This window comes from Triturus cristatus, chromosome 4_1 (genome assembly GCF_964204655.1).
Source record: "Triturus cristatus chromosome 4_1, aTriCri1.1, whole genome shotgun sequence".
Lineage (NCBI taxonomy): Eukaryota > Metazoa > Chordata > Amphibia > Caudata > Salamandridae > Triturus > Triturus cristatus.
In genome coordinates, this window is record NC_140585.1 from 1,145,589,375 (window position 1) to 1,145,613,666 (window position 24,292).

At 47.5% G+C, this 24,292-nt stretch overlaps 1 protein-coding gene across 1 annotated transcript in view; it reads left to right on the forward strand.

Moving 5' to 3' along the window:
- Positions 1-24,292, forward strand: part of COLGALT1 (collagen beta(1-O)galactosyltransferase 1) — an 88,879-nt gene that overhangs the window by 5,719 nt on the left and 58,868 nt on the right. The window contains exons 2-3 of the mRNA XM_085654276.1: positions 10,199-10,309; positions 10,954-11,071. Coding sequence (XP_085510402.1) covers positions 10,199-10,309; positions 10,954-11,071 — 229 coding nt within the window. The remainder of the gene's footprint in view (positions 1-10,198; positions 10,310-10,953; positions 11,072-24,292) is intronic.

Consider the following 24,292-nt stretch of genomic DNA (forward strand, 5'->3'; position numbering starts at 1 on the left):
ACTGGGAATCATTGCCTTTACTGCCCCCTCCCGCCGTATTATTTGTTGCGACGCAATAACTCTTCATGTGTGCACCGTAAGAAGGACAAGAGCTGGGACAGAGTCGTCATTTGAGGGGCAGTTTGGTGCTTCTGAAGGGCCGGTAATATTGAGACAGGGTTGTTAGGAAACAGTGGGTTTCTGAAGGGCTGAGACAGTCGGTCACTCGTGAGACAGCTTGGTGCTTCAAAATGAGCCGGTAATATTGGGCAGAGTCAGTGACTTGGGCAAGAGTTTGTTTCTAAAGGGCCGGTGGGGCTGGGAGAGAGTCGGTCTCTCATGAGACAGTTTGAGGCTTCTGAAGGAGCCGGTAATATTGGGGCAGAGTCAGTGACATGGGCAGATAAGGCTGTGACGGAGTCAGTCACTTGTGGGAGAGCCTGATGCCTCTGGAGAACCCAACGGGGTGAAGCAGCCGGTCTCAGAGGACGTATGTTGACATCTTTGCTCGCATAGTCAAGCGTCTGTCAGATGTCATTGGTGGACTAGTGCAAGATAGGCTCGGTTGGGGGGAGGAGAAAGTCACACCTCAGCACATTAACAGCGCCATTTGATTTAATGCTCATAGGGAAGGCAGTAGGCGCAAAGACATGAGAAGTACACTAGGGACATAGGGGTGTAAGGAAGAAAGAAAACATTATATTTCTATTTAGTAACAGCATAAGAATCGTAGTGGAAAATAGAGAGTCTGTCAGTGAAATCCCACACCACCCCCCTCCGCGCGCCCAAACACACGAGCACTATCTGTAGGTCGTTTATTGCTGTCTGTCTGCTGAGGGCGGAGGGGCCGATGCGGGCAAGCTTAAGCAGAAGGCCCCGTGGACCAATTTATCCCCGTTTCACTGCCAGCCCCTCTGCTGAGATCACCAGAGAACTGCACACCAGAGCCAGTTCATACGTCATACTGTTATCTTGGATATGCGATGTCATCCATTGAAGTGCGGGTGCCAGTACAGAGTCTACTCTAGCAGCTATGTAGCGCCCAGAGGCCAGAAATGCTCACTGCTTCCTCGTGAAGCTGTTTACAGTTACTTCCCGTAATCCTGCGCAGGGCTCGGGGGAGGCAATCGATTTTAAGACTTCAGCGTGAGATAAATGGAATTTTCTAAATTGATGTGAAAATCACACCGTCGGCTGATTCCATTATAGCGCCAACAATGGCTCGGCTGCCTTCTGAGCGGGCTGCAGTCACAGGCTGGTGAGATTCCGTCCTGTTTATCGCTTACCATTAGGCAGATATACAGGGACTTGCGGTTATGTTTAATTAACGTCCTTTGTCCTATTACGGAAGCAGCGCATGCTTTTCAGATGCATTCCCCCGTTTCAGCACATCTCTCGCCTGCGCTGGGCCAGATAAACATTATTCCAAACAAGCCGGAAGGGGGTGGCAAATGGTGAGCACTTTGATGTCCTCAGTGGCCGCGCGGCTCACTGAGGACATCAAAGGGGCCGCGAAGTGATCAGGCAGTGCTTTTCAGGCTGCCAAATGGTGCGCGCGCCCGGGGCACATGCACTGTATTTGGAGGCCTGAAAAGCACTGTTTGCACTTCCAAAACTCGCTTACTATAAGTCTCGCCAGAGCAGCGCTAAAGCGCTGTCTCAGACGAGACCTAATGAGAACACCTTCTAGGATTCATCAACTTATGGGCGTTCTTTTGAGGTAATAATAATTAGAGAGTATGAAATTTTCAGGGTTCCCTGCATCTACACACCTTAAACAGACATGTCTGTAGAAACACAGTCACTCAAGCGACTTGCCTTCTTTGCATGGAAACAGACAGCCGTTTGCCTTATCACTGGATTTTTGATTTATTTTCCTAAGCCTAGTGAAAATGTGAGGAGAGATTCTCTCATCTCTGTACCCAAAACCCACCAAAGGAAATGTATTGTGCTGGGCAGCTCAAGTATTCTCATGGGGGATGTTGAAGTAGCCATGATCAGTCGAGAGCTCCCACGATGGCACTGTAGAAGCTATGGGCGTCCTCTTGGCCCACAGCTCATGCTGGTAGTAAAAGTAGTTGTGGTGTGGACTGTTCAGTGCGTATTGCTGTAGTGACCAGTCATGTTGTGGAGGGTATTGGAGCTCTTGTTGGTTACTGAGGCTCTGTTGGTCATGGTCCTGTTGATGTGTTGTGTGCTGCCCAAAGCTTCTGTGTTATTCTCAATGGTGATGTCCATGTCACCATGACCTGCCCCAGTGCCTGATTATGATACAGGTGACACCCCTGACTACTCCCACCAGTACACGGCCAAACCTCTGCAACTGTATTTAAAATGAAAAAGGATATTGCTCTGGGGCCTGACCCATTGCACGCTCCTGTACCCCTCTGTTCCGCATAAATGCATGCGGCAGAGGAATCTGACACAGCCCCTTCAATGAGAAACGTTGGTCTGGTGAGCCCATTATCCAGCAAATATCTGGCACGAGGTATTTTTGAGAAAATATGTTTAGAGTCAGGAGAGTTGCAGGGGTATCATTTAATTGATTGATTTATTTCTAGTGTTCAGTCCCATCGTGGCGGGTCCTCTGGCCTGATTTTGAACTGCCATTGTCTTGATCTGAACACCTCCCACAACATGTGGCTTGTTAATCATTATTTATTTTTTTTTTTTAAATCGGTCTGTGGTTTCTATTTTATTTCAAATCAGCTCAGGGTTGGATTTCTTGTTTCCCATAGGGTGGGTCTGCTCCTGTGATCACTGTTTCTCGTCACTTTTGCTGCAGTGGCAATAGCGGCTGCTCCTCAGAGAGATGACCTGGTTTCATTTTGCACCTCTAAAAGCTCTTTCAGATGCAGGAGTTCGGGCCATGCAATTGAGAGTGAATTGATTTGCCCTCTCTTTGCTGACCCAGATTGTGCCATCTCATTGTGTGCTCAGTGGCATATGATCAGTCTCCAGAGTGTAGTGTTCTTCTTTTTTTTTTTTTTTTTTTTTTTTTTAGAATAATAATGTGACTGATAGAGTATAATAGATATGATTGTCTGTTAAGAAGTTTTTTTTATGATGTCCCAATTTAAGGGAACAAATAAGCATTGACAAAACCAATAAATACCTCCTGGCTTTATATCAGGGGCATTGTTTGTTAGCAGTTGGGAGACTTTGCTCGTAATACACTTGAAAGAAATGCCCAAAATGAAGCAACATCTTGGGCTACAACAATATGATAGCTGGGAGAATGGCCCATTTCCAAATGAAGCAACATCTTTGGCTACAACAATATGATAGCTGGGAGAATGGCCCATTGCCTGAACAGGCAACCATTAGCAGAGTTAAACTGTATCACCAGAGAAGAGTGTTATTAAATCGAGTTGGGAGATGACATTTGTATTGTTGTGTACTGAAAAGGCATTCTCATCAAATTATTGCTTAGTAAAATAGGTTTGGCAAATCAACAATATTCTTTTTTTTATCTTTAAGAAAGCCTATGTAAACGCACAGTTTTATTTTTTGATCAAAAACGTTGTAAATCTGCATGTTATCGTGGCAGATGCTAAAACAAATGGACGAACAAAGGAATAGGTAAATAGCTTCTTTTTATATCAGACTAAAACATCCAAACAGTGAGTAGTTAAATATATATACCCAAAAATAAGTCTTGTTTCAGTCAAGTAATTCCATCAAATAACACACACTGGCTGTAATTATGGTCACCCTTTACAAGGAGAACTCGTGAAAACCAATGCCTGAAGGGGGCTGACCAAAAGCCTACTTTTCCTCTCTGTACTTCCTATCTTACTTTTTGAAGAATTGATGACATGAGGTCTGAGCTCCTGGCTACTGCCTGTGTGGCCCCCAGTAGGCAGTGTGCAGTTGCCGGAGACTGGTGCAGTGTAGCACTTCTCTTGGTTTACACCGGTTTCTTGCTTGGAACAGCACGGTTTGGATGAGGTGACTAGCCAATGAAGCAGAATTTCTCACGTTGTAGGTTTTGTTGCAGGTAAACTGCAGACAGTGCTTCTGCCGTGGTCATGGGTTCGCTACTGAAAACTGTTGTTAAGACCTTCTAGAATTTAGCTTGCCATCAATTCTTCTATAGGGTCGACTTTTTTGTGGTGTCTGCACACCATCTCTGTTGCAGTTGCTGGAGCACTTCAAAGAAGGACATTTGTTTTTGCCAAAAATTTCTTAGAGAGTGACTTCTTGCCGGATCCAAGTCATTACTGTTCGTCAATATTGTGGATGCACAGACTGTTGTCATCACAGCCTTTTTGTTGTGCAAAAGTCCTTTCTGGCAAGGATAGCAGAAGGACAAATCTTGTTCATGGAGGGCTGCAGGTCATGAAAATCTACATGTTTTACTGTTCTGCATGCTTGGTCAATGGAGTACTCCTTTCGGAGCTGAAGGCCATCTTGAAAAATGGGACGTAGGAGAGAGTTTTGTTCTTGAGCCTGTGCTAGTCTGTTGATCTGATGTTGACCTCTATGGGTCTGTTTAGGGGTGCATACAAGCACATTTTGCATTATAATGTTTGCCTTTATTAATCATTCACCAGCTCTTGCCATTGTTGGATCTTGACGGAAGTGCAGCTCGATTGGTCTTCTCATCTTGCAAATAGCTCATGTAGGCTGAAAGATGCTTACTTGTGAGAACCTTGTTAGGAGCGAGAACTTGGTAGATAAAAAATGGCGGGGCTTTGAGTCTTTCCAGTGTGATTCTTACAAAAGCAATGGGGATGCGACCCCTGCCATTGAGATCTCTGTAGGAAGTGATACAGTGTGGGATTGAATAGCGCGTACCCTGCAGCAAGAGATGAGGCACTCCAGATCGGGGCACAGGAGAGATTTGGGTTATCAGCTTTTCCCTCTTTAACTATTGTTAAAATTATATATTTGTAATTTAATTTCGTGCTCGAATATACAGACTGTATTTTTACTTTATAATCAAATCTGAATCCAGTACTCTCCAAAACAAACTGTACATTTGCCCTCTTTCTTCAACTGGCATGGCAGTGCCATATTCTCTCGAGAGTGCAATTTGTGTGTGTCATCTGGACTTGCACACTGATATGGCGCAATATGTGCCTCTGCATGTGTGAAGAGGTAGCAGCATGTCCATATTCGTTGTTGAGTAGTCTGTTTGTTCTCAAAAGCCACGGTAAGCAGCAGCTTCAATTTGTATAATATTCTGTCTACTAAACAACATTGTGCAAGTGTGCGGCCAGCACTCTGACGATGGCAGGATAGACGTCACTTGTGGTATATGAATAAATCACATGCATCGCGTTCACCCATCATATGAAGTCCATGCCTCCCATCCATCTTCACCCACCAGCAGAAGTCAATCAATGCCTTCCTTCTCTAGCCTAAGAATCGTGGCCATTATGGCACAAACTGCACATAGTGGACTCCTTCAGCAGGAAGATTGAACCTGCTTGTTTTAGGATGCTTTCTCAGCAAAACTTTGGTCTGCGGTTAGTTGTGAAAGCATTGTGTTCTCTTGGAAGACTGAGTGAGACTGAGGTGGGCTGTGCATAGGGCCATTGGGTCTTGCAGTCCACATTCTTTTACATAGTCCACCCCTCATTTAGGGCATGGTGGCTACTTTCAAATGAAGACTCTTTGAACAAGCAATTGCAATGCAATACATCTTGAATTTGTTAAAGTTAGAGCTGTTGGCGTTGAAAATACCAATGTTTTTTTAACTTTTTTATTTCTTATTTGCAGTGGAGTTATTAAATTTGCGTATTCAGGCAGTCTGTCCTAGTAACTGAAGGGGAGTGAGTGAGGCTAAAATCTGTGATATTTTTTTTTAAGCACAAAACTCAACACTTTGGTCCGGGGTGGGGGGGGGGGTGGGGGGTAGTCACATGGCGCTGGGCTGATCTGCCACCGGTGCCGAGGATAGAACCGTGAGCCCCCCGGTTCCGGAGTTAGTTGCCCTGGCCGCGGCGCCACACCTCTTTTTATCTACTAGGTAACTTGCTTGCCAATGGAAAAGGAGATCTCCTCACCCTTAAAAAAAATCCATGTTTGTGGGGTTTTATACAACTCTTAGTAAATGTCTCACAAATGTGTTTAAGCAATCATTCAACCATCTACAAATCCTGAGAGTGAACCCTCCGTGCCTGCAGCTGTTCATTGTGAAATAGCTGCGATCTAGGAGGCATTGGATAAATGTTGTACAAAAGTGACGTTCTAATGTAAAGCCTTCACAAACTCAGACCACCCACAGTCGTTTTTGCTAGAGCTGCGTCTGCCTTTCTCCACATTATTTAACCTGCATTTCTCTGGCTTCCAGTACGCTTTTGAGCCTTGTTTACAATCTAGCCTTTTCCACCAAGCGTGCGGAGCCATTTTACATGCATACATACCAAAATGTGTGCTGTAGTTTCGTATTTGTTTTATAAACATCTTAAATCAATAATGTTGTAAATAGTTTAAAAGAGGCAATATGTTGGAAGGGAACAGGGGATGGTGACAAACTAGTGAGGGTGGATCTCCATGTGATGGTAGCAGGACATACGTGGGTAGGGCACAAGTCATAACAAGCATTTGCAATGCAATAGGTCTCGCATTTGCAAGAGCTTAAGCTATTAGCATTGTAAATGGAAATGCCTTTTACTTATGTTTTAAAAATCAACACATAAATAAAAGGCATTGTTATTTACAATGCCAATAGCTCAAACTCTCCTAAATGCGAGACCTATTGCATTGCAAATGCTTGTTTTAAGTTTGGTTCGGTTTTTTAACCTTTAATTTTTCTTTGCGAGGACCTGGCGGCCACCAGATATTGAAAATGGGCCCTCACCACCGCAACACCAATGCGTGCACATCCGACAATGTTTCGGATGCTATGTGGCACGTTTGATCAGACACAATGAATAAAAAAACATGCACAAAATGATACAAAATGCCACAGTGCAAAATCCGTTTTTGTTAATTCTATGTGTTCTCCTGTTGGTTTCCAATTGCCCTTCGCTGCCCTTTATTTAAATCGATTTCTGTTTAAGATGCATGTTGCCTTAATCAGAATGTCTGTGCATTGCTTCTCCCCTTTAGTTGGGATAATGGCCAAAAAACAGCAGCGCAGCATTTTTCCGGTTACAGAATAGCCCTGCCTGGGGACAGGTCAATGCATCACGCATATTTTACTGAAAGCGGACAGTTTACCTCCCTCCGACTGCGTCATGTTGAGATGTCTGGACACTCGTCTGGAGTCAGCATTCCAACCGGAACGCTCACTCTGTTTAACATTACGGCTCTCAAACAACGTGTCATAGGGTCTGCTTTATGTTTAAAGAGAAGATGGTCGGCCTCTTTCTTACGTTTCAAGCATGGAAATAGTAGCCATGCAGTGGCTGTAGTAATCCCAGTTATTATTCGTGAGGTCCCTCTGCTTTTAAGCATGTAAGCGCGTCCATGAGGAGCTTCCATTGATGCGCAGTCCAGGCCACCATTCCTCAGTCACGCCCTCTGCTGGTGGTTTCCTCAGTTGTGTTCTGCTATTCATTACTTGTAATTTTGGAGCCAAAACGCATACCAAGGAAAACAAGCGTTGGCCGCGCGCGAGCGGCCGGAGACGCAAACTGTGGTGGGGGAGGGGGAGAAGCGGGAGTTGTGTGTGCGCGTGCGTCATCGCGATCGCTCTGAAAGCGAAAGTAATCTCGATGACGCACATGAGTTTTCAAAGTGCTGCTGGCGGCCGGCTGCACGCGAGCACGATTGCGTGAACGCAAGCGTTAGGCCAGCCAGCAGCACTTTGAAAATCCCACATACAAAATGTCTCTTCGAGCCAGCGCAAGCGCTGGGGCTCAGCGAGACCTAAAAAAAGAAGTGGGGGACTAACCAAGTTAGGCAGTATGCAAGTGACATTATGGCGTGTGACATCACTGCGTGTGACAACAGTGGCATTACAGGAAGTGATATCCCAGGAAATAGCATCACAACCCATGACCTCACAGGAAGTGATATCACAAAAAATTACATCCGATCTTAAGACCTCACACATGTTTATCAAGTCGATCAGGAGTACATTTGAGCGCATTACAAGATTTAACAATGAGATTTTGTGACGGGATTGTGCCAAAAAATAGTTCAACCCCAATGCAAATTCATAAACAAAATTCCCCCAACTCTACCACAAATAATTTGGCAGGAAGGAGAAGCGTGGCAGTAAATCTGTTCTGCTTAATTGGTTGCAAATTCTGCATTTTAAAGTATATTATGGGGTTAAGGCACCTGCTCATAGATCTTTGTGTGCCTGGTGAATCTCAGGGAACAATAATAATGGTAAGTTAACTCTGGAGGTTCACGCATTTGTTGGAGAGATTTGTATTTTGTCTAATACCAGTTTTGAATCAAAATAGCATATATGATTAATGTGTCTCCTTCTAAACACACCATGCAACATTCAGGTGACAGATTTTTTTTAATGTAGATAAGTGGGTTACTGTTTTTAACACAGAACTTTTTTTTTAACTTACCGTTCAGAAATTGTACTCTTATGTGACACAGGGAGCTGTGAAGCATATGTGACTCCTATACTTTGTAACCCTAACTGTCTTATGTAGTACATCCTGTACATTGATTAGCACATTTATGATTTTTGTCAAAATATTGTGTGGACGTGTGATGTAAATCGCTCTGACACCCTGCACTGGGATGAGTAGAGATATAAAAGAAATAAAACAAATTAGTGGTATAATACTGGGACAGGTCAACACATCTCCCATTCTTACACTGCATGCATATCTCTTGTATATAGGGAATGAACAAAGGAAAAAAACAAGGCCTCAAGTTCTTGTTAAGCAATAAGCGTGTGCGCCTTTGTTTCCCCTCCATTGTATTTACATCTAGGTGTGATTCTCCAGATCGATCCCAGCCAAGATACTCTAACAAAAGAAGCCTGGTGGCCCCTTAACCTCACCTATGTTTTGGACCCAGCTAGAATTTGAAATAAAAAGAAAACGCCTGCATGTTGCTGCTCCAAGCAAAAGCAGACCACGTGCAGGTGCTGCTGAATGTGTCCTGGTGTCTGAAAATTACACCTGGAGGAGTACAGCATATTTCAGTGGGGCCCAACTTCTTGGCAGGGTGGATGGCACCCACACTGTGAAAGTATTGCGTGGGTACCCCCAACTTGTGTCCTGTACATGGACTAGACTTTGCAGAGCAGCCAGAGTGTGCTTGGGCTGATTGTAACTCTAAGGTCATTGGGAAGGTGAGTGGTGTATTACACTAGAGTGGTGCTTAGCAGGAAAGTAACCCAAACCTCCAGGTGGCACAGTGGGGTTTAGGAGCAAAGGCTGTACCATTCGGGGGCTGCTTATGGTATAGCATGAGAAGATGCATGTGCTGGAGGGCACATCAGGACATAAGGTTGGGCTGAGGATGTGGATTTTGTGGTGCATTCAGAACCTTTTCAAGGGGTAGAAAGTGGTCCCCGCAGAGTTTCTGCCGATGTCCAGGAGTGCATCATTAATAAGCTCTTGGCAGACTAGAGGTTCCGGACGGATGTGGACTAGTTAGAGGTGGGCTGATGTACAGCTTGATGTAATCAACCCCATGCTCTGTGTGCAATGGGATGGGAGAAAGGAGTTGGAGGGGAAAATATGGGAGATAGGATCATTTTGTGAGTGCTTGGAGAGGACAGGGAAGGTTAAATTTATTATTTGCGCGATCTGGCTCAAGCAGTGTCATCCTTTGAGATGACGGGAGTGGAGGAATGGTGAAGGGGGGGCTTAAAGAAGAAGACTCTATGTGTAGTTGGCAACTGAGGAAGCCAAATGAGCACATGTCGTGCTGTCTGGAAATATGCTGTAACTACCCAACCGCAGTCTTCTTTTCACTAATTCAGATTTACTGAAACCATGAGCCAAATACGGCGACCGGATTCTCGCTTTGCAGGAGGTTTACATCTGGCTCAACTTACCACAAAACTATGTGCAATTAAATTCTCTGAATTGTTCAAACACTAATTGAAAATAAGCCTCTTCAGGGAGGCTTTCGCATAGCTTTACTGCAGTTAGGCTTCTATGCTGGTACTGGGTCCCAGACACTCCTAAGCATCCCCTCTGATGGCTTGCAACACACTAAAGGTATCCGTTAATCTAACCGCACTTAACCTAGTCTCTGAGTAGACAGCCATTTTCTCTGTCTGAGATATGCCGACCACAGTACGATTTGCTGATCACAACATTTGTATGGTATCTTGCAGGGTGGCTACGGACCACAACGTGGACAATACGACAGCATTGCTGAGGGAGTGGCTGGTAAATGTGCAGACCCAGTACCACTATGTGGAGTGGAGGCCAATGGACGAGCCGAGGTGAGTCGGGCATGTGTTTCTTGTCCACCTCTTTCCCTCCGTCAGTAGTTGCTTTTTGTGACAGATTATCTCCACGCCAGTTATATCTCCATTCTCCACATATTTGCTACCCCAGGGATCCATCCGCTTGGTTTAATCTGTAAACTGATCTTTAATTCTTGTCGTTGTTCTAAACATCCCAGTTTTCTTTTGTCAAGGTTTACTTTTGTCTTATTCCCTCTTGTTGATTGGTCCTGCGAGTACTCCGTTACTTCCAGGGCCGGATTGGCCTTTTATTCAACCGGGCTTTTCCTTGGTTGACTGGAGGTCGTTTTTGAACCCCTAGGGGTGCTCCTGGTGCCTCCGTCACTTTCCCCATCTCCCCGAGGATGATTGCAGTAGGCCCTGGGAAGATTCTAGTGAGAGAGGTAGTGAAAAAGAGACGGAGAGGAGAGAGAATGGATGGATGGAAACAGAGATCCAGCAAGGAGTGAAAGGGAGAGGGGGCTGGTTTGAGCATTTTTACCAGGGCTGCTATTGGATCTCCGGCCCGGATTCTCCTGTAGGCCATTGGTTCTTTTCCTTTGATGCACACCTCAGCGTTGTCTTAATTTTACACCGCCCAGTTGTGTCTTTCTGTGCACAATCTTCTTTGACCGTTGCAGGTCCTACCCGGACGAGGAAGGCCCGAAGCACTGGTCGAGCACCCGCTATGAGTATGTGATGAAACTGCGGCAAGCGGCTCTGAAATCTGCCCGGGATATGTGGGCTGACTACATACTGGTAAGTGAGGATCGCAAGCTCCTGTCAGTGGTGGGCACAGGCAGCTCGAGCGGGGGTCTGGAAGTATTCGATTAGACCGGGCGTCATGTGAACAATTGGCCATGCTTAGTGAGGGTTTCCTAACATAGGCTCTTTTGGGTATACGTAGCAGAGATGAAGATCATAGACTTTTTTTGCACACATGAAGATTCACGGTCCTAATGAAGCCATTTTGTGTTTCCTATTTGGTGTTTGTTCTTTGATTATATTTTTCCCCACTGTGTTGATTTTGTGGAATGTTTGCACATGCCTGTCACTTGCCGATGTTTAAAGACTATTTTAATTACTTGGCAGTCTGAGTTCAACTTTGCTTCCTGTGTACTTGTTCTGAAGCCATTGGCAGTGCTTCAGTTTGAACAGACTGTAAAAAAAAAAAAACAACGTTTGCAAGGAACCTTTTGCGAGAGATTGACAGTCCATCCTTTCCGGGTAAAGGTTCTGCATTGTTGGCCAACTGTATTCTGAATGAGATGTGTGTGTGTGTGTGTATATATATATATATATTTTGCCATCTGAAGGGTTGCTCTGTGCTTTGCATTGCTTGAGACGTGTAGTATTTAATGGGCGTTTGTTTGGTATGTTGCTTGTTCTCATTGAATGATGTGATGTTTTATGACCAGTGGACTGCTGTTGTAACCTCGAGGCAATCCGTGTATTGAACTTTGAGTCTGTTTTGTTCAGATAAAAGTACTGTTTTGAAGATTGAGATCGTTATTCTAATGGTGGTTACTGTGGTGGTCTTGTATATAGAATATCCTCCAAATTTTCTGTCTATATTTTGCTGGAGGTTGTTTCTTACCTGTTAGAATGTAGTTCTGTTTGCACAGGCACTTGTAAGTACTGTCTGTAGTGTTGAGTGTATGTTGTCAGGAGGAGTTACTGTTGTGAGCACAGTAATGCCCACCTGTGTACTGTACCTGCATTGTGTTGGATGTGTGCTAGTGGTTTGTTGTGGCTACATCGTATGTGTATACATATTATGCCCACCTTCCTTTGCTCACCTGGGCTGGAGTCTGTTAGACCTGCCTCTCTGCCATCCCGTGGGTATTGCAGAAGTTCAATTTTCTTTCCTTGCTCTGGGTAGAACTATTTTCCTTATATCCAGGTCACTAAGCTCAAAGTATCGTGTTATCTTGTCTCATCAGTGGTGTCCCATCCTCCGTATCTTTTCCCCCTCATTCAGTCCCTTTGCCAAAGTGTCTACAGAATCCCTTTCCCACCTTCACAGCTCCAATTCTCTGCATCAAACCAGCACAGGGGAGCCAGGGATGGTTGCTGGGCTTCACTGGCCTAGATATTATAGTAGGCATGATATTGGGTTTAGTGAATGTTTGGAGAGGGGATGGAGGAAGCGGCAAAGAGAGTATGTTATTAGTGTGTTGGATCCTCCAGCGAAATGACCCACATACAAGGAGCGCGTACAGTAAGTCCTCCATCAACCATGAGGCTCAAGATAGTCTAGGTTTGCTTCCCATAGGCCCATCTTTGAAATGTTTTCCAAAACCATTCCACTAAAAGAGGGTGGGGCTTGGGACTGCCCCTTCTCAAATCAGATCAATTATCCTGCCATTCAACTGCAAAATTGTTTTTAACAGTGAGACTGCGTATTCAATGCAGAGGATTCCCCCTAGGTCCACGTTTCAAGGTAAGCGGTGTCCTTACAAGACCCCCCCCCCAAGTAAGAAATTGGGCTCACCCTGATGCCCAGATCGCCAAGTGACTATCAGCAGAAGCTACGTGTGCACAGTAGCTATAACCCACCCACATCACTGATGGGAGCATTTAGTTCGCTAAGCTGCGAATTCTGAAAGTGCATCTACTCATGAAAAAACTGATGGCATGCACTTCAACCTCAAAGCGACACATTCTCATGGAGTGACTTTGGTAATATGCACCAGTTAGCCATTAGGGCTAAAATTAGAGATCGCAGACCAGCATAATGTTATCTGCATTCATTGCATTCTACTCTACTGTTCCCCAATAACGGCCACACCGACCTTTTGTTCTTCAGCACACGGGTGTCCAGAAAAGTGATATCACCACTTCATCTTTGCCACATTCATCGACCCAAGTCACCCTGACACTTGGTTAGTACAAGGGTGTGTCGGAGGGCATGCTTGCCGACGTTAGTCACTAAAAGAGGTCTGATTTCTAATTTCCAACACCAGTAAGTAAGGCTGAAAATGATGTTGCATACTGTGGACCTGGACAAGAGGAAAGGACCGTGTCCCCTCATACCATGGTGACATAGAGAGAAATGGTAATTATGATATTCTTTTCTGCCCTCCCCTTAGCACCATCTATCCTCCTGTTGCAGTTCGGCAACAGATGCATACAAATTGGGTACTAGAAACCTGCATTTCTATAGCACTGTCATGTCAACACTGGTAACTACTTCGAAACAATTTAGCAATGGAGAAGTCTGCCTTGATAAAAAATTAAGGTTTGCTTTAGGGCAAGGTGTGGAGAAGCTTGCATCAATGCAGACGTCATTCCAGTGCCCCATACGTTACAACCTGTGCTTGTGACGAGGAGTCTAAGTTTAGTACTCCTTCCTAAAGAAGATGAAGTTATGTGAATCTTGATCGATTGCTTGATGGGCCGTTGAAATTACTTAGATTCTTAGCCTTGAAACAAACTCCATTCTGCAAGTGGCAGTGGTTTTGGCCACTGTTTAGAAGACATGATGTCACTACTGAGGCCAGGAGAGGACTTTCTTTAATTGCCATTCACCAAAGGTATAGCATATGAAGCTTTGTTTCAGGTCATTCATAGGTACAAAGAAAGGCCTAACTCTGCAAGAGTTTAGAGCGCGGTCCACGCTGAGCGAAGGGAGCGGGTGTATAAAATCATATCAGGGGTACTTTTTCAGTATCTCATGAGCCACACTAAATCTGGGAGTTATATATGAGAAAATACATAAAAAAAACCTGACCTAGACAATAAAACACTACTCCCATTATAGACAATAAAACACTACTCCCATTATTTGGGGTCTTGTGAACCCCTCACACTCCTGAGCCCCAATGGAACTACATCTTCTGCACTAATGATAGATACACTCCTGAGTAACAGGCTATCCCTTCTACCTCTTTCGCCCCTTCCCCACCAAGCCTGGCCATCACTCTGATCTTGAAATAGACTGTCCTTTTCAGAAAAAAAGAGCTCTTGTGTGTACTGCCTCTTTGCAGTATGGTTGATCTCAGCCCCTATACAATCCACTATGCCTCGGTTGTAATGTAAGATAGTCATAATTGTGATGCAGTGGGCCCTTCACACTCTTGGGCTCCAGTGCCACTGCACCTGCTGTGCTAATTAGAGCAAATACCTTGTGAAGCAGACAATCTGCTCTGCCCCTTGTTAGGCCGTCCCAATCTTCCTTTCTGCCATCTCTCTGAGGCTCAATGTAAGGTGTCTCCTCTACTTCATTGTTCTTCTTTCTTGGGCCATTGGTTCAATGCCCAAAGCAACACTGTCAAAGCAAGGGTGCACTGAGCCCTAATACAATAAAGGAATCATGATAAGACAGTCATAATAGGGGTTTAGTCTGGCCCTTATATCCCTAAGCCCCTGCAGCACCAATAATACTTACTCCTCTGCCCACACTACTGGACCATCACTCCTAGGCCTGATTCCCAAAGCATTTTTTGTCATAAAACGAGAAAAAGCCCCACATCTCACCCCCCTTGTTGCTTGGGACCTTTACCCTGAGCAGCAATGGGGACTTCGGTTCCAATGCTAACAAGTAAAATGTCTCGCCACCCTCTTTTTGCTAGTAAAATTTCCTTGGGGTGCATTGATCCCTCGCACCATTGCCCCATGTGCCAATGCACCTGCTGCACTAATGGTAGTGATGTCACTTAAAAAAATCTGAATTTCTCAACACCTTCTTCGGGGCATCTCTTTCAGGAATTGGGGAAGATGTCTCTATCCATTCATAAATTAAAAGATTAAACCCCACATTGTGCCCCCTTCTCCAAGCCATCTCTTTGACACTATCTGTGGATTTTGCTCTGTTCTGCACATCCGCATGTAAACGGAGGTCGAAGTTAGCCAAGTGTATGAGGGCCAAGGTGTTTTTTAATTTACAAAAAGAGTTCCAATACATTTTGTCAAAAACAACCGTACCTGAAATGTAAATGGGCACCTGGAGTGGAGTACGTGGAGGGTGCTGACCGGGAGGGGCCTCTTAAAGGAGTTTCTTGAAGTATCATGATCTCAAAAAATTATTTTTTTGAGGTAATATAAGGATGCTGAGTTTTACAAAGTGTCCTTTTAATGGACTTCTAAAAATGCCTGCACTAGGTTCAGGCTAGTTAGCTATTACTAATATACATTCTTGGAAAGCACTTGTTTTTATCATATACGCTAAATCATTGTGTGGCAACCGATTTTATACTCTGTGTGATACAAATTTAAAAAAATCACTTAAATATTCTCTGAGCAGAGGAGGAGCCTAGCGCGCAACCAAGATGGCCGCGTAGGTGCGAGGCTCCCGAGGACCTCCGCAACCTCCTACGATTATACTGAAATTATCCTGCCCTGGATGAGGGGACTATGTTGGTGAACCTGAGCTGAGGTGGCACCCGTTTCCCGCTTCCGAATCGGACCTCGGACACCGGAGTGAGCGCCGATTGAGGTTTGCGGCCTTCCCCTCGCCGGACCCCGGATTTGCGCTGTGGGGTGATCCAGTGACAAAGTGAACAATAGCGGCAGGCAGGGCCTGGCGACTCGCGTACCCCGCACTTTCGCTTTCGCACCACCTTGCCGTCTCTGCGAGGTTGGGTCGCGGAGCCCTTGGTGTTGGTGTGGTGTGGCCTTGCTGGGAGACCCTGCCTGCCTGCAGGCTGTGATCCACCCCGCTGCTCTGAGGGGGCCCCCCCGGAGCTCGTGGCCCTGCTTTCCTGCCCTACACGACGTGGCTGGTGCGACTGGGAGACTGGTGGCCATGGCCACGAAACAAGATGGAGACCGGGCAAAGACCAAATCGACCCGGTGTGGCGCCGTCCATCAGGCCAACAGTATGGACCGCTATACCCTCCAGAAGGGATCTCCCGATGGACCGCGCAAGTCCCCTGAGAGCCCTCCTGATGCCCCAGACCTGCCCGCAGATCTGACTCTGCGAGATGTCATGGGCGCCATTGCCGAGATGAAGGCCTCGGTGGGCCAGCGGTTTGATACACTGGCGCAGAAGATTGACTCGGTCCTCGTGGATGTTGGCCTGGTGAGGGCCGATCTTTCCAAAACCAACGACCGAGTTGATTCTTTGGCCCACACCGCATCGGGCCTAACGACAGATGTGGCGGCCTTGCAAACAGAGGTGCGCCGGCTTAGTCAGGCGAGTGCGCTTATGGATCGACGCCTGGAGGACTCCGAGAGTCGGGCACGGAGGAACAACATCCGCATTATCGGGGTGCCCGAGGGACGCGAGGAGGCGGCGGCGGATCTCTTTGTGGAGGACCTGATTGCTACCCATCTCCAGCCACGGGGGCTGAGCAAATTCTTCGCTGTGGAGAGGGCCCACAGGGTTCCCGGGGGAAGGCCGAAGGTCGGAGCCCCTCCGAGACCTCTCATCGCCCGGATTTTCAATTTTCGGGATAGAGACGCTATCCTGCAAACCTCCAGACTGCATGGACCGGTCAAGCTTGACAATATGGAGGTTAATTTTTATCCTGATTTCACCCCAGCGGTCCAGAAGCAGAGACTGAGCTTCCTAGGCGTCAAACGCCGTCTTCGGGACCTAAACCTCAAATACGCCATGCTTTTCCCGGCCAAGCTGCGTGTGGAGGTGGATGGTCGCACGCACTTCTTTGATCGTCCCGAAGTGTCCGGGGACTGGCTGGATACTCTGCCCGGGGATCGTGATCGGGGGGTGGGTGGGGGGGGCGGCGGGGGGAGACGGCACGCTGGATCGGGACTGAGGGTCTAATATTGGGCCTCACTCTGGACGAAAATGATGCCACTTTCGATTCTGCGTCAGTTTTTGTAAGTTCCCCTCCTATGGAGGTTGTGTTGGGTCTATTGGGGGTTCTCCCTCCTCCTCTAGGGGGTTTAGTTAGTCTAACTATATATGGGGCGACAGGCACACTGCACGTTGGGGGGGCTGTTCGGGCTCATGCAGGGGTGCAGGGAGGGGGGAGTTCTGTTGGGGTGCGTGGGTAGGGATGGGGTGTTGTTCGTTTTTATCACAAGGCAAACGTATTTTTGTGTTAGTTCTAAAGTGCTCTCCGGGGGACGAATGATGGCTTCTATATATGATGGGGGGTAGGGAACTAACTTTGTTGTCTTGGAATGTGAATGGACTGGGGGACAGGATCAAACGGGGTGTGGTCCTGCAGTTTTTGAAGCGAATCTCGCCCGATGTAGTCTTTCTGCAGGAGACACACCTCATTGGCAACTCCTTCTGCGCCATGAATCGGCGTGGCTATCGCCTAGTGGCTCACTCGGGCTTCACGTCTGGCTCAAGGGGTGTGGGCATCATGGTGAAGAACTCGCTCCCGTTGGAGATTGATGAGGTGCTCCACGATGACAGGGGACGTTACACGGTCTTGGGAAGACTGGAGGGCAAAGTGGTTGTCTTTGTGTCAGTATACATCCCACCGGGGCTGCAGTCGACCACCTTTGCGGACCTTGGGCGCCTTCTCCTTGGCCTTCCGGGGGGGCTTTTAGTTGTGGGGGGGGATTTTAATGCGGTGGTATCTGGGTCTGTGGATCGTCACCCCCCTAGGGACCTCCCCCGGGCACAGGCGTGGCTACCCGGCCTCTTGGATACATTTGGATTAGTGGACTGCTGGCGTTTAAAACACCCCACGCAGCTGCAGTACACTTTCCACTCGGGAGCCCATGGTAGTCTCTCACGACTAGACTATGTCCTTGTCCCGGCGGCCTATGTTGGGAGGGTGGGAGAGGTGCGCCATTTGCCACGGGGTATTTCGGACCACTCCCCGCTCCTACTGCACTTTGATGTCTTTCCGAGGGGTGAGGGTAGGGTGGTCCCAATCAATCCTTGGTACCTGCGCGACCCCACCATTCACGCTGAATTGATTAAATCCCTTCAGCGATATTTTGATGAGAATGTGGGGTCCGTGCCTTCGGCTGTACCGCTATGGGAGGCCTTCAAGACAGTACTCCGAGGGGAGGCCCTATCCCTTATTTCCCACGCCCGGAGGCGCGAGCGGGAGGAGGTGACCCGGATGGAGGCTGAAATAGCCGAGTTGGAGGGTAATTTAGAAGGTGGGGTGACGGATGCCGCATTACATGTCCTCCAACTCAAGCAAGCGGCCTATAGGGCCCTCGTCACGGAGGCGGCCAGGGGCCTCAGTAGAGAGCAACAGGGGCGACTGTATGATGTGGGTGATAAGGCTGGTAAACTTATAGCGTGGTTGGACAAAAAAGAGAGAGCGAATCGTGTGATCCCGCTGATTGAGAAAACGGATGGTGTGTGTGTAACTGAGCCAGAAGAAATCGTCTCCTGCTTCGCGGATTATTTCCGTGGGGTGTATTCCCCGGTGTCTCCCTGCTCGGAAGAGGATTCCCGTGCCCTGCTCAGTGATATCGCGCTGCCGTCCCTTTCCGGGGATGACAGGGTGTCGTTGGACGCCGCTCCCACCTCCGACGAGATCGCCCTCGCCATACGCTTGGTCGCTTCCGGCAAGGCCATGGGTCCGAATGGTCTCCCTATCGAGTTGTACAAGTTGCGACCGGATACGCTGGCACCCCACCTCCGGGCTATGTTCCTGGCGGCACACTCGGTGGGCTCCCTCCCGCTGGACCAGCGTCTGGCTACAATCGTGGTCATCCACAAGGAGGGGAGACCTCGGGACCGGGTTACATCCTATCGGCCCATTTCGCTACTGAATGCGGAGCCCAAGATTCTCGCCAAGGTACTGGCCAATCGGCTGGTCGGCGTGGTGGGCGATTTGGTTCATCAGGACCAATCTGGCTTTATTCCCCATCGAAACACAGCCCTTAATCTGCGGCGTTTGCACGGTGTGCTCGCACGTGCCCCGTTCATACGGGAGCCGGCCATTTTGGCGTCCTTAGACGCCACCATGGCGTTTGACACGCTTGAATGGCCATATATCTGGGCGATGCTTGCGAAGTTTGGATTTGGCCCAGGGTTCATCAGTTGGGTCAAATTGCTGTATTCGGGCCCATTGGCGCAGGTGGTGGTGAACGGAAGAGTGTCGGCTCCGTTCGAGCTGGGCCGGGGCACACGGCAGGGCTGCCCCTTATCGCCGCTCCTCTTTGCATTTGCCTTGGAGCCCCTGGCGGAGTGGCTGCGGTGGGAGCCTTCCATCCGTGGTCTCCGCTGGACCCCTGAGTATGAGGACCGCGTATCCCTATACGCTGATGACATCCTCTTGTACCTAGCTTCCCCACGTAAATCACTCATAGTACTGGTTGATGTTTTGCATTCATTCGGTCGTAACTCCGGTCTGGTCATCAACTGGGCTAAATCGTGTGTGTATGTTCTCTCCGGGGAGGCTCCTATCCTCCCGCGGGGCTGTCCGATCCAGGTCGCCCCGCAGGGATTTAGGTACCTGGGTGTCTTCATTACTCTGGACCCGGAGGCTCGGTATGATCGGAACTTGCTTCCCCCCCTCCAGCGTCTGAAAGAGGATGTCGCGCGCTGGCGGCGTTTGCCGCTTTCGCCGCTCGGCCGGGCGGCATTGTTTAAAATGATGTCGCTGCCGCGTTTCCTGTATGCGTTGCAGAACACTATGGACCTCGTCCCAGCGCGCTACTTCCGCGAAGTGGAGAGTTTGCAGCGCCGCCTGTTCTGGGACGGGAGGCCACGTATTGCCCTGGCTAAGCTGACGCTCCCATGGTATGACGGGGGGGATTGCCCTCCCGGATATTAAACGGTATTATTGGGCCTCCCAGCTAGCTGCGATTAATCAGGGCCTATATGGGCCCGCCTTAAACCCGGCGTTTGAAATGGATAGGATGCTACTTCCAGGTGGTGACCATAATCGAGCGCTCTACTCTAGCGCGCCCGACGCTCGCCTAACGGGCCCCACGCGTGTCATGGTGCGAGTGTGGCACGCGGCCAATGCAGCTATGGGGTGGAAGGACCGTTTGACCCGGGCGTCACCACTATACGCGTCTGAGCGGTTGGGCTCCTTGTGGACCTCGAAGGGCTTTGAGAAGTGGGACTTAATAGGCATTAGCAAAGTGGGGGATCTCTGGACGAGGGGAGGATTTAAAACGTTCGAGATGCTGCAGACGGAATTTCAGTTGCAGGGCAGCGAGTACGTTCGGTATTTGCAGGTCCGGCATGCGCTGGGCTCCGTCTTTCCGGACGTTGCCTCCATCCCGGAGTGTTCCCCCCCTGGAGGATAGAGTGCTGGATGGACACGTCCCTGACAGCACGATCTCACTGATCTACAAAAAACTGATCAACGACCGCTCAGACTTGTTGATTGCCCTTCGTGAGGCTTGGGTAGCCGATGGGCTGGAGCTGGACGACGAGGACTGGATCTCCGCGGTGGCCTCCCCGAAAGAGGTGGCCATACCGGCTCGCCTTCGTTTCGTCCAGCTCAAGATACTCCACAGGGTCTACATGACGGGGCCAAAGCTCCTGCGTATGGGCTATGCTGAGGACGGTTTGTGTAAGCGTGGGTGTGGTGCGCTGGGGACTTTTCTGCATATCTTGTGGGAGTGCCCGGAGGTGGAGGGGTTCTGGCGTGGTGTGCATGAGGTGCTGCGAGTGGTCACGCATGTGGCGCTGTTGCCCGAAGCGAGGAGATGCCTGTTGAATGTGTGGGAGCCTACCGATTACTCTGTGCCGCTGACGTGGTGGGTGACTCTGGGGTATATGGTTGCCAAGCGTGATATTGCCCAACTGTGGGGATCCCAGAGGCCCCCGACTGTCTCGGCCTGGAAGGAACATATGGATTGGTGCATGTTTCGGGAAAAGGTGGTGTATGTGGCGAGAGGTAAGCCTGCGACATGGGCGAAAGTATGGGTCCCCTGGAACGCCTACCGCGGGGGAATCTGTGCTCCACCGTTATTGCCCGATCCGTCGCCGGCCCCGTCCCCTTAGCCAACTCATCCCCCCGGTACCTGGGCATTAGGTGTACCCAGCCCTAGTTCTGATCTCTCCCCCCTCTTGAGATTCCTATGGATGGCTAGGATCCCCCCTCTAGGGGAGCACGTGTTGCTATTTCCGATTGAGGATTGCCTTGTGGGTTTGTTTGTATTTGTTGTTCTTTAAGTTTAAAATGGAACCGTATAGTGGGGTCTGGATAGTGTGGCTCGCAACGATGTTACCTCCTGTGCATGCTCGGCCGCAGCACCATGTGTTTTATAAATGTATATCGTATGCTCCTTTTCATTGCTAGCGGCCGGCCGGAAGGTTGTAGGCCCATATTTGTATATTTTTGAGTCTTGTAATAAACGGTTTCAAAAAAAAAAAAAAAAAAAATATATATATATTCTCTGAGCTTGCTGGGACCTCGTAAGACTAAAAATGCACAAGTCCTTATTCTGTACTGTGCCTAGCAGGATTAAATTCTGTGACTCTCGGGTCTCACACATAGACATCTGCAGTGGTCCCATTAACCAAATTAAGGATTCATAATGTAATAGAGTGCATTTCCAAACCAAATAGTTGAATTTGCATTATTTTTCATTCAAGATGTGTGCATTTCGTCCCATGCAGTTGCTGTGAAGGTGAAAAAACACCAACATACTCAGTAGAATATTTTGTCGTTGTTAGCCATGTCTAAGACTGTATTTTTTTTCTGTTATCAGTAAATACTTTCAACAGAAAATGTTAGAATAAAACAATTAAAAATGATTTCTTTAGCTGCCCCCCCCCCCCCAATGAGCCCTGACAGATAATTGAAGTAAAAAAGACAGAAAAGCTTGGTAAAGAATGAGTACGGACGAGTTCATATAAAGTTCTACTTAAACATGTCTGTGCCTTTGCAGAATCATGAAACGTTAACAGATGGTGGCAACCCTAACTTCAGTCATTTCATGTAAATGAAGATGACCTGGAAACGTTAAAAAATAGACAAAGTCACACTTCCCAGCCCCCTTCATTTACAAGTGATTACTGAGGCATGTGTGACCCTCTGGGAATTGGGAATACTGCCATGGTCCCTCAGGGGGTCGCACCCCACAGTTTGATGGCCTGTGGCCTAGAGGATGCCTTCTGTTTTGATTCGCTTCCATCTTAATCTACAAAATGTGTTATCCTTTTGAAAGCGAACATTTTGCTTTTCAGTTCCAACCCCTTATGGGACCGAGCACTGTCATCCAGTGTCTACCACCTCCTAATTACCTATAGGTGGTTACCTTACCAGCACCTGAAGAACTCCACCGAATGGGGAAATGTAGGCAGGATGACCTGAAAAATAATCATATTGATGTCCATAAAAAAGTTGTATATTTCATAACGAATGTCTTATGATGCTCAACATCAGTGAGTATGATTTTATACATACATATGTATATATGTTTTACTCTCTTGGGGTGTTATTAGTTGCCCACCACTGTTAGCCGTACCCAGTTGTACCCCATCTGGCAAGCTACTTAATCAGATTAAAGGGTCACTGCTTAGTGTTACTTGTGACGAGAAATCCCTGAGCATGCAGACAGGAAGAATGTGTTGGTACAGGAGTTTTATTTACTTTTCTTGGTCAACAGAATGAATAGTGCAGCTGTCAAACTTGTTGCAATGGTATTAAAATATGATCACTAGCAGGTTCATCAGTGCACATTGATGCAGTATGCGCTGAACCAGTACACTTCACTGTGACCTGTTTGTCGTCCCCTGTTTATCCAGTTCCTTCTGGTTCCATTTGAATCTGATGTCCTAGTGTCTGTTCTGCTCTGGATCAAGTACAATCTCTTCAGCACTTGACTCTCAGTGGTGGCGATGGTGGGCAGTTGGACTTCTCAGGGAGATAGCGTGCGCAAGCTCAGAACTCAACAAGCACCCATCGTTTTAATAAGTGATTGTCCACTTAAGTCAAAGAGGTGTGGTAACGTGTACATTTAAACATAATATTCCACAAAATAGGCAGATGGTAAAAAAAACATACTGGTGCTTGGGTTACTGCGTCTTGGATTCTGTCCCACTTCACCCGTCTCCCAGGTGTCTGTCGCTCCTTTGGTAATTCTAGGTAGGTCTTGTTTCAGGGATTCTCTTTGGAAACAGAACTATGCCTGCGACTACAGAACATCAGTATATAGGTACTGAGTCCGCATACCACATCCGTACCTACGGGCCCAAATCCAGACTAGCTCATAGTGCCTTACTTGCCCTCCTAACCTTCCCAGAGTAACAAGTAAGTTTGCATCCCATAACACAACACTCTAAAACCTCTTTAGCAGGTCATCACCTTTCATTCTCTCACTCTTGCATGTCCACAATAAACAAAAAAGAGACACAAAGAAAGCTTACAATACTTATTGAAACTATTGTGCTCTATCATTAAGCAACTGTGCTGCAATTAGAAAATAGATGCAAGTCACCAGAGTGATTAGCATGATCAATAGACTATACACAATGAAGAGCCCTGTCATAGCGAAAGACAAATCTGCCTTGGCTTACCCTCGCTATGAGAGCACAGTGATATATTCAAGAGTTCTGGGATTAGTGCTGGGCCCCATACCTGACGGTCCTAATCAGTTGGTCTGCATCTCCGACACGCAGCTCTCTCGTCTCACTACCTTTTCTCTGCAAGAATCTCTCCTTTCTATTTTCAAAACAAGTCCCGGCTTATATAAGAATTACCTTGTTCAAAAACAGCAGCTGTATCTCTGTATTATGTCTAAGTGTTAGTGTCTGACTACAGAGAATAACCGGGCACAGTGTTTGACCTTGTACGAAATGTTCAGACTGCATCCCAGCAGAACGGCTGAATAACAAACATGTGCAACCTATTTCGAAAAAAGCAGTGTGGCACAAAACCATGCTTGATTTTTTTTTTTTGGTAACGTTTGCTAAGCAAAAGGGACCTACTATGTGTGCAGTTAGGCTAACATAGGGGAGAGCGGAAAATGGGCCCCACAGGAAACTCACAACAGTCTCCCTATGAGATTTTAGACTTTCTCTTTGGCATGTGTCAAGACTCTGGTCCAGATTATCCTTTAGTTTAGTACATGGGCTTAATTGTTTTAAAAGTCTCCTTTCAGCACAGACTCCTCACAATGCAGGCATTAGTC